The sequence below is a fragment of the Ornithorhynchus anatinus genome, chromosome 3 (genome assembly GCF_004115215.2).
Source record: "Ornithorhynchus anatinus isolate Pmale09 chromosome 3, mOrnAna1.pri.v4, whole genome shotgun sequence".
Classification (NCBI taxonomy): domain Eukaryota; kingdom Metazoa; phylum Chordata; class Mammalia; order Monotremata; family Ornithorhynchidae; genus Ornithorhynchus; species Ornithorhynchus anatinus.
Genome location: NC_041730.1, coordinates 128,341,870 through 128,355,815, shown reverse-complemented (window position 1 = coordinate 128,355,815; position 13,946 = coordinate 128,341,870). Strand labels below are relative to the sequence as shown.

Here is a 13,946-nt window from a genome sequence, read left to right as displayed (position 1 = left end):
AGGGCCTGGGTTCTAACCCTGGCTCTGTCACATGTCTGTTGTGTGACCTTGGGCAAATCACTTAATTTCTCTGGGCCTCAGTCACCTCATCTGTAAAATGGGAATTGAGACTGTGAACCTCCTGTGAACTAAGTAAGCGCTTAGAACAGTGCTCTGCACACAGTAAGCGCTCAATAAATACGATTGAATGAATGAAGGAGTGACAGGGACTGTGACCAACTTGATCAACTTGTATCTATCCCAGCGCTTAAAAGAGTGCTTGACGATGGTAAGCACACAATAACGATAATAATCTCAGTAATAGCAATGATTACTATTATCATTTGGAGATGGTGATGGTAGTTGTGGAGAAAAGGTTTTGTGACATTTGATTTGAAGAGGTTGGGCTAAAATGAATGTCCTTGGCGTGCCCTGCTACACTGATGGAGCACATAAAGTGTTAAAAGAATGACAAATGTTGTTTCCTATATTGGCACAACAACCTTAAAACATGTGAGGAAATGTGGATCTTTTAATCACATCATGTCAAGCTGTTGGCTGTATCCAAACAAATCTGCACTCTGCAACTGATTCACCCCCTTCCTCACCAGCCCAACTGCTACCATGATGGTCCAGGCCCTTAGCATATCCCATCTCAACTACCGAAACAATCTCCTTGCTGAACTATAAAAATAATAATAATAATGATAATAATTGTGAAGGGCTCACTATGTGCCAACCACTGGACTCAACTCTGGGGGAGAGGCAAGTTAATGGGATAAAACAAGGTCCCTATCCTAGATGGGGTTCAGATCTAAGAGGGGGAAAGAGTAAAGGCCCAAAGAAGTAAAATCACTTGCCCGAGGTCACACAGCAGGCAAGTCATAGAGTCAGGTAGAGTCTGACTCCCAGGACCATGTTCTTTTCACTAGACCTTTTTGCTTCTCCAGTATCTCCCTACTCTCAAATGTTTCTACAAAAAAGCTCTGCGCACATCTTCACACTCCTAAAAGACACCGGTTGGTTGCCCATCCATTTCCACATCCCGCAGAAAGCCTTTATCAGCAGTTTCAAAGCACTCTATCAGCTCTCCCGCTTTTACTTAACCTCTCTAGTAGTAATAAAAATAATATCTGTGTTATCTGTTAAGTGCTTACTATGTGCCAGGCACTGTACAGAGTGCTGGGGTGGTTACAAGCCAAATGACACAGTCCCTGTCCCATATGGGGCTCACAGTCTCAATGCCAATTTTACAGATGAGGTAACTGAGGCCCAGAGAAGTGAAGTGACTTCCTCAAGATCACACAGCATATAAGTGGCGGAGTGGGATTAGAACCCATGACCTTGTGACTCCCAGGCCCATGCTCTAACTGCTACACCGTGTTGTTATCTTCTACGACAACCCAGCCCACACACTCTGCTCCTCTAATGCCAACCTACTCACTGTATCTCAGTCTCTTGTGTCTCTCCATCAACCCCTTGCTCATGTCCTCTCTCTCTGACCTGGAACCTCCCTATCCCTTCTCTTCTGACACACCACCCCCATCTTCAAAGCCCTATTAAAATTAGACCTCCTCTAAAACACCTTCCATGAATAATCTCTCTTTTTCCCACCCTATTCCTCCTCCTTTCTGCATCGCCTATGCATTTAGGAGCTCACCTCCTCCAGGAGGCCCTCCCAGACTAATCCCCCCTTTTCCTCTGCTCCTCCTCCCCTCCCCATCGTCCCGACTCCCTCCCTCTGCTCTACTCCCTTCCCCGCCCCACAGCACTTGTGTATATTTGTACAAATGTATTATTCTATTTATTTTATTAATGATGAGTAATGCCTATAATTCTATTTATTTATAGCGATGCTATTGATACCTGTTTACTTGTTTTGATGTCTGCCTCCTCCCTTCTAGACTATAAGCGCCTGTTGTGGTGTAGGGATTGTCTCTCTTTGTTGCTGAATTGTACTTTCCAAGCGCTATAGTGTAGAGTGCTCTGTGCGCAGTAAGCGCTCAATAAATACGATTGAATGAAGGAATGAACTTAGAGCCTGACTCCTGAAACACTTTGCGACTCACTCCCCAGCCCCACAGCGTTTATGTGCATGTCCTTCTTCTCTGCTGCTTCCCCTACCTGTAATTCATTCTACCATTTTTCCAACTAGACTGTAAACTCCTATCGTCCCAAGCACTTAGTACAGTGTTCTGCCCTCAGTGTCCTCACTGGTTCTCATTTAGCACTTATATATGAGAAGTAGCATGGACCAGTGACTAGAACTTGGGCCTAGGAGTCAGAAGGTCATGGGTTCTAATCCCAGCTCTGCCACTTGTCTGCTGTATGACCTTGAGTAAATCTCTTAATTTCTCTGGGCCTCAGTTACCTTATCTGTAAATGAGGATTACAAGTGTGAACCCCAGGTGGGGCAGGGACTGAATCCAATCCTATCTGCTTGTGTCCACCCAGCGCTTAGAACAGTACCTGGCACCCAGTAAGCGCTTAACAAATACCACAGTTTTATTATGTACTAAGATCTTGGGAAAGTACAACAGATAGCAGACACATTCCCTCCCCACAACAAACCTAGGGAGAGTTCTTAGGGGGGAGACAACTTACAGAGGGAGACAAACAGTAATATAAATAATTTATAATTTAAATATTTATACATAAATCCTGTAGGGTTGTTGAGGGTGGGGTGAATATCAAATGCCCAAAGTCACAGAATCAGTACTCAATAATTACCATGGATTGACTGATCCCAGGGATCGGGTTTCAAAAGAGGTTCTTCTTCCTGGTGAAAGCTAGTAGGTCAAGAACTCTGAAACAAGGTGTCCAAACACAACATCTTTAAATTATATATTATAAATTATTTACTCATAATACTGCCTGTCTCCCATCCAGAATATAAGATCATTGCGGGCAGGGAATGCGGCTACCAATTCTGCTCTATTGTACTCTCCCAAGCACGTTTTATGGTGCTCTGAACAAACTAAACGTTTGATAAGTACCTAAGTACTTATGATGATGAACAGCTCATAATTGTCATTCCCATAATCCAATTAAAGGAACACTGTTTTCCAGTCACAGAGTGAATGGATTTAGATTTTGTTGGACTAAACATTTCTTTTATGTCTTGTCATGTGTTTTTTTTCTCATAGTAATAGCCTGATATGTAATAAAGTTTCTTATCTCTATTCCTCAGGTAAAGGCACTGATGTATAGAAGGATTTTCCTTTAACCTTAATCGATTTTAATGTCTGTCTTCCCCTATAGAGTGGAAGTTCCTGGTGGGCAAGAATAATGTCTACTAGCTCTGTTGTAATTTAGTACAATACTCTGCACACAGTATGTGCTCAATAAATATCATTGATAATAATGATAACATTTGATAAGTACTATGTACTTATCATAGCGTGTACGTATCATGTGCATAGTATTAGCACTTACTATGGGCTAAGAGCTGTACTAAACGCTGGAGTAAATGCACGATAATCGGATCCAACATGGGGCAAGTCTAAATAGGAAATTGACTGAGTGTTTAGCCCGGAGTTAAAAAACAACTAGTCTTTGAGGAGCCAGAGTAAGAGCCTAGAATCCTCCCTAGGCTAAGTAGTGAAAAATTAGAGTTTAGTCCCCAAAAGAAAATATTTTCCAGTCCAAGATTTACTGTATTGGTAATGTATTCCCTTTAGTTTCTGGATTATGTAGAGAGAGAAAATAAGAGTGTAATCCAGTTACATTGAATACCAGCTGGCGCTTTAGAGAAATTACAGTAATAAACCAAAGAAAGCATCTGTACATAAACGCATTATTCTAAAAGGCATTGCTAGAGGAAAAAAATGTAATAATATAGCTGTAATGAGAAAATTAATTTACTTGTTTTTTGCAGATCAAGATTCCAAATGTTACAAGGCAGATTTTGTTCATTCTGTTAAAGTTAAGTTTGTTTTGGCCATTACATTGGATAATTGTTTATACAAGTAATTTGTATTGTATGACTCTGGAAGCTGCCTGGGATTTGATTGAAATTGATCACCAAAACCTCAACTGTCATGTAGCAATGTGTCACAATGTTTCAGATTATATTTCCAAGACACAAAAACTCAAAAGTTCAGGGCACCAATTCTGTGGGACAGTGGAATGCTACATAGCTTCTAGAAAGGTTTGGATTAATACATCCAAAAATCAATCAATAGTGACATTTTTGGAGGGCTTACTGTGAGCAGAGGACTGGATCAAGCACTTGGGAGGATACAATATAATAGAATTTTTTGTTTGCTTTTTATTGGTATTCGTTAAGGGCTTACTCTCTCTCAAAGACTGTTCTAAATGCTGGAATAGGTGCAAGTTTATCAAGTTGGACACAATCCCTGTCCCATATGGAGCTCGCAGTCTAAATTCAAAGGAGGAAGATTTGCAAATGAGGAAACTGAGGGACAGAGAAGTTAGGTGGCTTGGCCCAAGTCATAGAGCAGACAAGTGGTGGAGGCGACTTAGAACGCATATTCTCTGACTCCTAGGCCCGTGCTCGTTCCGCTAGGTCACGCTGCTTCCCAGTAAATAAACTTGTTTGATTAATTCTTATAACAGGATTAAGGACAACAATAACATTGTTCATCTAAATACATTTTGGTGCCCTTTCTGGAAACTGAACGCTTAGACTGGATGTGCCATTAGAATTGTTTCTCATGTATTTCTTATATTCTTATTGCACAGCCCTTGAGTTGAGAATTCTTGTCAGTCAGCCAGTCGGTCACTTGCATTTATTGGGAACTTACTGTGTGCAGTGCACTGTACTAAGAAGGAGAGTCATGAGGCGACGTAAGAGAGGACAAGGTAATTGACTGCTTTAAGCCTAATGGTGAGGACCTGTATGGACCTGGGGGAAAAAAATAAATTAACATAAACCCTGAGTCTGAAAGCAAGCTGAGTTGTTTAAGGAGTGATGGAGGCCTTTGCTTCTTTTGGACCCTATAGAAACTGGAGCAGTATTGGCCTAGTGGGAAGACCATGGGGATGGGACTCAGAGGACCTGGGTTCTAATCTCTGCTCTGCCAGTTGCCTCCTGTGTGACCTTGAGCAAATCACTGAACTTCATGCCTCAGTTTCCTCATCAATAAAGTGGGGATTCATTGCCTCTTTTCCCTCCTACTTAAACTTTGAGCCCCAAGTGGGACAAGGACTGTGTCCAACCCAATTAATTCATTTATTCCCCAGTGCTTAAATCTAAGCTTGATATACTTTTTGATATGCATTTAATAATAATAACAATAATAATTACCAACAATGATTGGGATAACTGTATATAAAGAAATATATGTTTCTATGTAGTTAGATTGATGCAATGGAATCCTTTCCGTATGGGAGGTGGAAAAGTATTCATTAATTTCCACTTTCCATTTGGGGCCAGTTCATATTGTTATTTTGGTATTTGTTAAGGGCATACTGTGTGTCAAGCACTGTTCATGTAAGGGAAACAAGCCCTTACAAGCCAACTCCACCGCCCCAAAAAAAGTCACACTGGATCAGAATAATGACCACCCAGCCTAACATTCTTCTCTCTAACTGTACCAAAAGGGATGCTCTCCCCCCAGTAGACTGTAACCTTCTCAAGTGTAGGGATCATGTCTACCATCTCTATTATACACTCCTAAATACTTAGTGCCATGCTCTGCCCACGGCAAGTGATCAGTGAATACGACAGATGGAATTAAAGGATACATAAAAGGATTAATATATCGGTTGCTTTCCTTGGCTATTGCACAAACAGGTAAGGATGGTCTAATTTTGAAGCACTGTGGTGTAGTGGTAAAAACACAGGCTGGTAATCAGAGGACTTGGGCTTTAATCCCAGCTATGCCACTTGTCTCCTGTGTGATCTTGGGCATGTCATTTACCTTCTCTGAGCCTCAGCTACCTCATCTGTAAAATGAGGATTAAGAGGGTGAGCTCCATGTGGGACATGGATTATCTTGTATATACTCCATCATTTAGTACAGTTTCTGGCACATAATAGGTGCTTAACAAATACCATTTTAAAAAATCCATAACTTTTTACCTCTATACACCTATCATAAACCTTAAGTTGTTCTCAAGCCCTCCAACAATCCCAGGACTTTCAATTCCCTGATTTTTCCTCTGAAAACATAATTCTTTAGCCACTACATTATACGTACAGATTTAATAGTCTCTAGACTGTAAACTCACTGTGGGCAGAGAGTGTCACTGTTTACTGTTGTATTGTATTTTCCCAAGTGCTTAGTACAGTGCTCTGCACACAATAAGTACTCAATAAATATGATTGGATGCATGAATTAATTCATTTACCCAAACCCATCTTGAACGAATATTAATATAGCAATTAATAAACCAACCTTATGTACCTATCTATAATTTATATGCCTATTTGTAAGTCATTTATTTATATTATGTCCTTCTCCCCCGTAGACTGTAAGCTCACTGTGGGCAGGAAATGTGTCTGTTTATTGTTATATTGTACTCTCCCAAGTGCTTTGTATAGTGCTCTGCACCCAGTAAGAGCTCAATAGATACCATTGATTGATTGATCTCTTAAATTCAAGAAATATAAATGCTCCTTATTCCAAATAATAGCAGAATAGGGTGCAGGTAGACACCAAGGAATATAAAGGAGTGCACGTGGTAAGCCACAAACCATATTAAGAAAACAGGCTAATTTGAGAGTTTCAAGAAATCTCCCAGTTGTAATCGTCACCTCCCACTTACTCGGTCAATGTTTTGTTCTTTACCTATCTCTTTGGAGATATTTTACAGTTTTGTGCTTGTATCCATTTTAGGGATTTATTCCACTGCAAGGAAATCAGGTGGCCGAATTCCTTCCCAATCCTGAAGAACCAGGAAAACATCTCTTTGAAATCACTCCAGGTAAGCAGAGGCTGCGGTTTCTGTTTCTCTCTCACCATCATCTCTTGTGGTACCGAACTGAGAGCGAAAGTGAGCAGGAAGAGATTCCTGTGTCTGGAGTATTACGACCATTTTGATAGAGCCTGAATGTCAGTGAGGTTCTCTGTCAAGGACCTGTGGGGATCCTCCACCCCTGAACAGAAATTAGTGGCTCCCCAGGAAATTTGCCTCCCAGTGGGGTCAGATGGGTTTGACTGTCTTCTCTTTGACATTTGAGCCAGAGATAAATAATAAATCAGTAGTTGGTTTTAAGGTGCTTCATCTGTGTTTTGAAGATAGCTACTGTATCTTTTTGCCTCTATGGTCTTCCATGTTTCCTTAGCACTATAAAGTTCAAGTGTTTCATTGAGACAATTGCCTGGACTAACTCATTTCATAATGTGATGCTCTTTGTTATATTCAGGAAATCATATATCCTGTATCGTGTCACGTTGGACCTTTATTTAATCACGTTTTTAAGAGCTCCCCCATTCCTTTTTGGCATGAAGGTAAAGTGCTGCAAAGTTAAATAGTGGTGAGATTCCTCATCTGTAAAATGGAGATTAGGACTGAGAGCCTTATGTGGGACAGGGACTGTGCCCAAACTGATTACCTTGTATCTACCCCAGCTTTTAGTACAGTGTCTGGCACATATTAAGTGCTTAACAAACACCACGGTTACTAATATCATGAAAGCAGACTATTAGATCCAGGCAGAACAGAGGAGGCAGCCAGAAGATCATGGACAGGAGAGTAGGTATCTGATCCCCATTTTATCAATGAGGAAACTAAGACCAAAGCAATCAGTGGAGGCCAGTAGAAGCCATAAGATCAGCATCAAAAGTACACCTACAGCAAGACGCACATTTCCTGCTCTCAAGTAGTTAATGGGCTAGATGGAAAAATTAATTTACCAGTAGCGGGAACAGGAGAAACATCAAAGAGATAGCATCAAGTAGCACAAATACATCTAGATACTCTTCGTATTTTAAGACCACCATTGATGTAATTCACCCTTGAGAGCGGGAATGAATGAAAAGGCCAATGTGAGATCTAGAGTCCTGGGAGTCTGGTGGCCACCCAAAGACTCGTCCTTGTTGTGCTGTCACACTTTGATATTGGTACTAATTTTATTTTTCTCGTCTTGTCCCTTGATCCTCATGAAACTTCTACTTCAGAAGAGCTGCTCCTCGATTAATCACTTATATTTATTGAGTGCTTACTCCGTACAGACCACTGTACAAAGCACTTGGGAGAGTACAGTGTAACAATACAGCAGAGTTGGTAAGCACGTTCTCTGCCCACCATGAACTTACAGTTTAGAGGACTGCTCCTTTCTTGATCTCTGGGCACCAAGCTGATCTCTCCATGCCAACTGAATTCCAGTTTTCAGCTGGGATGTAACATTGTCTGACAAGTTGTTTTACAGTTACAAGGACACTTGCAAGGACGCCTTTGGGTGAACTTAGACACAGAGCCCTAAGAGGCCAATGTCCCTGCCTGCTGGATGTTTAGATGATGATCTTGGGTCTACACCAGCACTTAATAATAATGTTGGCATTTGTTAAGCACTTACTATGTGCAGAGCACTGTTCTAAGCGCTGGGATAGATACACGGTAATCAGATTGTCCCACGTGAGGCTCACAGTCTTAATCCCCATTTTACAGTTGAGGTCACTGAGGCACAGAGAAGTTCAGTGTGTCCTCAGTCACACAGCTGACAAGGGGCATAGACGGGATTCAAACTCATGGCCTCTGACTCCCAAGCCCGGGATTTTTCCACTAAGCCACGCTTAGCATAGTGCTTGGCCCATGGTAAACATTTAATAAATACTATTATTCTATCTGAATGAAATAACTAAATTATTTACTGTACAAACGAATGTATCTGTGCGTATGGATGAGGAATGGGAATGAAATATGTCAGTGCTAATGTTACTTCCCTGTTAGTTATTTTCATTTATAGGAAATTGTCTTCCATAATATAATCAAAATTAAAAATAATTATGGTATTTGTTAAGCGCTTACTATGTGCCAAGCATTGTTCTAAGCGCTGGGCACTACGTGAAGTTGACTAAAGAGTTCTTGTGGATAGGCCAGAATTAGAATTGATGGAATGGAAAGAGTGATGGAGAAAGGTTATAGGATCGTGGGAAGTTTAGATTAAGCATCTATATTGGACAATATCTGGGGGAAAATATTTTGATGGACTTGGTAAGTGAAATGGTTCCATGCAGAAGAAGGAGAATGAAAGGGAAGCATGGAGGCTTTGACTAGTTTCAAATGGCACAGAGAGGGTTTTAAAAGATGTGGGGCGAAATATTTGATTCCCAAGCAGCAGAGGAACGCAATCCTGATAAAAGTCTGCAGACGATTCACCGGCTGAGTCACCGCCTATTTTTACAAGGGCCGACTGACCTTTATGTTCATAATGTAGCCATTTGCATGCTTCGCAGGGCCTGTACTAACGGCTTATGTCAAGATGTTGGGATTATTGATCTTTTTTCCAAGTAAGTAGACCTAATGTTTGGTACAACCTTATGTTTCATTTTGAAATCATGCCTATAGGTGGCAACTGGAGAATGACATCTTCCAAATGCTTGGGTTCTTCTTTTTTTAAAATCGCATTTGTTAATCGCTTAGCACGTGCCGGGCACTGTACTAAGTGCTGGGTTAGATAGAAGGTTGGACATAGTCCCCGGTCCCACGTGGGGCTCACAGTCTTATTCCCCATTTTGCAGATAAGCACGGAGAAGTTAAATAACTTGCCTAAGGTCACACAGCAGACAAGTGGTGAAGGTGGAAATGGAACCCAGGGCTTTCTGACTCCTAGGCCCATATCTATCCACTATGCCGTGCCGCTTCCCAAGCATCACTAATGTCTCCCCATTGTCTGCCCATTCTGCAAATTTTCCAGGCCCGTTGAGGGATTTACTCTTGGCTGATAGGTCTGAGACAGTTGGGTGCCTGTAAGGTCCCGCTTCTATCTTAGACTAGATAGCCCTCCATTCATTCATTCATTCATTCAACCATATTTATTGAGCATTTACTGTGTGCGGAGCACTACACTAATCACTTGGGAGAGTAAAATACAATAAACGGTGATATTCCCTGCCTACACAGACATCAAAGTGCTCTGCACACGGTAAGTACTCAATGAATGCAATTGAATGAATGAATACAAATAAAATGACAGATATATACAAAAGTGCTTTGGGGTTGGGAAGGGGGAAGAGCAGAGGGAGCAAATCAGGGTGATGCAGAAGGGAGTGGGAGATGAGGAAAAGTGGGGTTTAATCTGGGAAGGCCTCTTGGAGGAGATGTGCTTTCTGTAAGGCTATGAAGAGGGATAGAGCGGTTGTCTGTCGGATTAGAGGAGGGAGGGCGTTCCAGGCCGGAATGAGCTCCTTGTGGGCAGGGAACATGTCTACCATATTGTATTCTCCCAAGCATTTACTGCGGTGCTCTGCACACAGTAAGCAATGAATAATGATAATGGTATTTGTTAAGGGCTTGACACAGTGCCAGACATAGTACTAAGCACTGGGATAAGTACAAAGTATTTAGGGTGGACAGAGTCCATATCCCACATGGGGCTCACAGTCTTAATCCCCATTTTACAAATGAGGTAATTGAGGCACAGAGAAGTGATATGACATGCCAAAGGCCACAGGGCCAACAAGTGGCGGAGCGGGGAATGGAACCCATGACCTTCTGACTCCCAAGCCCGTTTTCTATCCTCTACTCCATGCTGCTGATTGGTATTTTCCAAGTGAAGTGAAAATGACACCTACCCACCAACTGCTGGTTTATATCTTGCACAAGAAGACACAGAAGCACATAGGAGGAAATGGAATTGGTAAAAAAAAAAAGGACCCCACCTCTTTTCTTCACTTCCATGCTCACATTTCTAGAATTAAACTCAAATGTGAATCTATGTAAGGTTATAAAATGGTCAGGAATGGAATTCCTTCTCTAGTCAGTTTATACTTTCAGATTATTTGGCATTTCCTTGTTTCTTCTCAGATAACTCTTGGATGGTCTAACTTCAATATCCCATCATGTAGGCTGTTCAAATCAAATCCCCATCCCAGTTCAGAATTGAAAGAAACCTTGAGTAGCTCACGGAAACTTATTTTCATGACTCTGCTGTCCCAGCTAGACATTTTCAAGGACTTTATCGACAGAATGCTATATTGCATACTTACCTTTTTGGCCTTTTATCAACAGTTGACTGCTTTCCTCTGCTACCCCAGCTAATGGGAAATAAGACAGAGATCTTTAACAGTCTTTATCCAATCTGAAGACTGCTGAGATTTATTAAATGTGATGCTAATCAAGCAGCATGGCTCAGTGGGATAGAGCACAGGTTTAGGAGTCAGAGGTCAAGGGTTCTAGAGAAGCAGCGTGGCTCAGTGGAATGAGCATGGGCTTGGGAATCAGAGGTCACGGGCTCAAATCCCGGCGCTGCCACTTGTCAGCTGTGTGTCTGTGGGCAAGTCACTTAACTTCTCTGTGCCTCAGTTCCCTCATCTGTAAAATGGGGATTAAGACTGTGAGCCTCACGTGGGACAACCTGATTACCCTTTATTTACCCCAGTGCTTAGAAAAGTGCTCTAGTACCTTATAAGCATTTAACAAATACCAACGTTATTATTATTATTATTAATCCCGGCTCCATCACTTGTCATCTGTGTGACTTTGAACAAGTCACTCAACTTCTCGGTGCCTCAGTTACCTCATCTGTAAAAGGGGGATTAAGACTATGAGCCTTACGTGGGACAACCTGATTACCCTGTATCTACTCCAGTGCTTAGAACAGTGCTCTGCACATAGTAAGCACTTAAGAAATACCAACATTATCATCATTATTATTATTATTGATTGAGGACTTCCCGTGTCCAGAGCACTTCAGCATTTGGGAGGATAAATGCAGCAAAATTGGTAGACCTGTTCACTGCCCATAGGGAACTTAAAGTCTTGTGGAGGTGACAGATTTTAAGATAAATGAAAAATATTCTGAGGTGTTCCTAAGTATATATGTATACACGTGCTGTGGGGCTGAGGGTGGGGTGAAAATCTAGTGTTTAAAGTGTACAGATCTAAGTGAATAGGAGATACAGAGGGGAAAAGGGAAATGTAGGCTTAACCTGGGAGGATATGTGACTTTAATAAGGGTTTGATGGTGGGGAGAGTAAAGATCTATTTTATTTGAAGGGAGAGGAAGATCCAGGCTAGAAGGAGGATGTGGGCAAGGGGGTCGATGATAAAATGGATGAGATGGAGGTACATTGAGTTAGTTGGTGCTAGAGGAGTGTGCTGGGTTGTAGCAGGAAATTGAGGAGATTAGAAAGGAGGGGTCAAGTTAATCGGTGCTTCAGAGCGAACGGTAAGGAGTTTCTTGTTGATGAGGAGGGAGATGGGAAACAACTGGAAGTTCTAGAGTGGGGAAACATTGCCTGAACTATTTTTTTTAGAGAAAATGATACAGGCAGCAGAGTGAGGTAAGGATTGGAGTGGGGAGAGACCAGGAAGCGAGGAGGTTAGCAAAGAGGTTGATGCAGTAGTCAAGGTGGGATTTAAGTCCTTGCATCAGTATAGTAGCAGTGTGGATGGAATGGAAAGTGGGGATTTTAGAGATGTTGCAAAGGTCACATAATAGGATTTGGTAACAGATTGAGTGTGTGGATTGAATGAGAGAGATGAATTGAGGATAACGCATTCATTCAACTCAATCATATTTATTGAGCGCTCACTGTATGAAGAGCACTGTATTAAGCACTTGGAAGACTGTAATAAAACAATAATAATAATAATAATGATAATAATGTTGGTATTTGTTAAGCGCTTACTATGTGCCGAGCACTGTTCTAAGCGCTGGGGGAGATACAGGGTAATCAGGTCGCCCCACGTGAGGCTCACAGTTAATCCCCATTTTACAGATGAGGTAACTGAGGCACAGAGAAGTTAAGTGACTTGCCCACAGTCACACAGCTGACAGGTGGCAGAGCTGGGAGTCGAACCCATGACCTCTGACTCCGAAGCCCAGGCTCTTTTCCACTGAGCCACGCTGTTTCCCAATATATAATATCAAGGTTAAGGGTGTATGAGATAAGGAGCGTAGTGGTTTTGTCTACAGTGATTAGAAAGACAGGAGGAGGACAGGTGTTGGGTGGAAAGATGAGGAGTCTGTTTTGGGCATAGTACTTTTGAGGTAGCAGAGAGACACCCAAATAGAGAAGTCCTGAAGGCAGGAGGAAATACAAGAGTGCAGAAAAGGAGAAAGATCAGGGCTGGAGATAAATATTGGGGAATCAACTGGGTAGATCAAACAATTATATTTATTGAGTGCTTACTGAATGCAGAACACTGTATGAAGTGCTCGGGAGAGGACAGCCTAGAAGAGAGAGTAGACATGTTTCTTGCCCGCAACAAGCTGAAAGCCTAGCGTGGCAGGCGAAGTCTTAGGAGGCATGAGTTCTGCAAGGGAGTGGGTGTAGCTGGAGAATTAAAGAGGACTCAGAACTTACTTCTGTGGGACTCCCACCATTAGCATTTTGTAGGCAGGGGAGGAGCCAGTGGAAGAGACTGAGTAAGACTTACTGAAAATGGAGAACCAGGAGGAGACAGCGAAGTTAAGGTTAGATGATGTCTCCAGGAGAAGGCGGTGGGCCACAGTGCAGACGGCAGCTAGGAGTCGGAGGCGGTTACAATGGAATAGAGGCCACTGAATTTAGCTAGAAGGAGATCACTGCTGATCTTTGAGAGGGCAGTTTCCACGGACTGAAGGGGAAGAGAGCCAGATTGGAGGAGTTCAAGGAGAAAATTGGCACAGAGGAAGTGGAGGCAGCAGGTGTCGACAACTCGCTCAAGGATTTTGAAGAGGAATGGCCCCAGGTAATTCAGGATGGCTTGATGGAGGATCTTGGAGATGGCAGCAAAGTCTTGGCAGGATGCCCGGATGTCTAACTGTGCCTGACCTGTACCCTGATTTCCCCTGGCTGACCCCCAGCGATTCAGGGAGTGGTCACGGCCCCGGCATGTGCAAATTCAACGTC

The 13,946-nt window shown here is 42.3% G+C and overlaps 1 protein-coding gene across 2 annotated transcripts in view; it reads left to right on the top strand.

The window, feature by feature from the left end:
• ARHGAP22 (Rho GTPase activating protein 22) overlaps positions 1–13,946 on the top strand; it is a 359,144-nt gene that overhangs the window by 83,115 nt on the left and 262,083 nt on the right. For both annotated transcript variants that reach the window (XM_029061129.2, XM_029061128.1), the window contains one exon: positions 6,783–6,870. In XM_029061129.2, the coding sequence (XP_028916962.1) occupies positions 6,783–6,870 (88 nt within the window). The remainder of the gene's footprint in view (positions 1–6,782; positions 6,871–13,946) is intronic.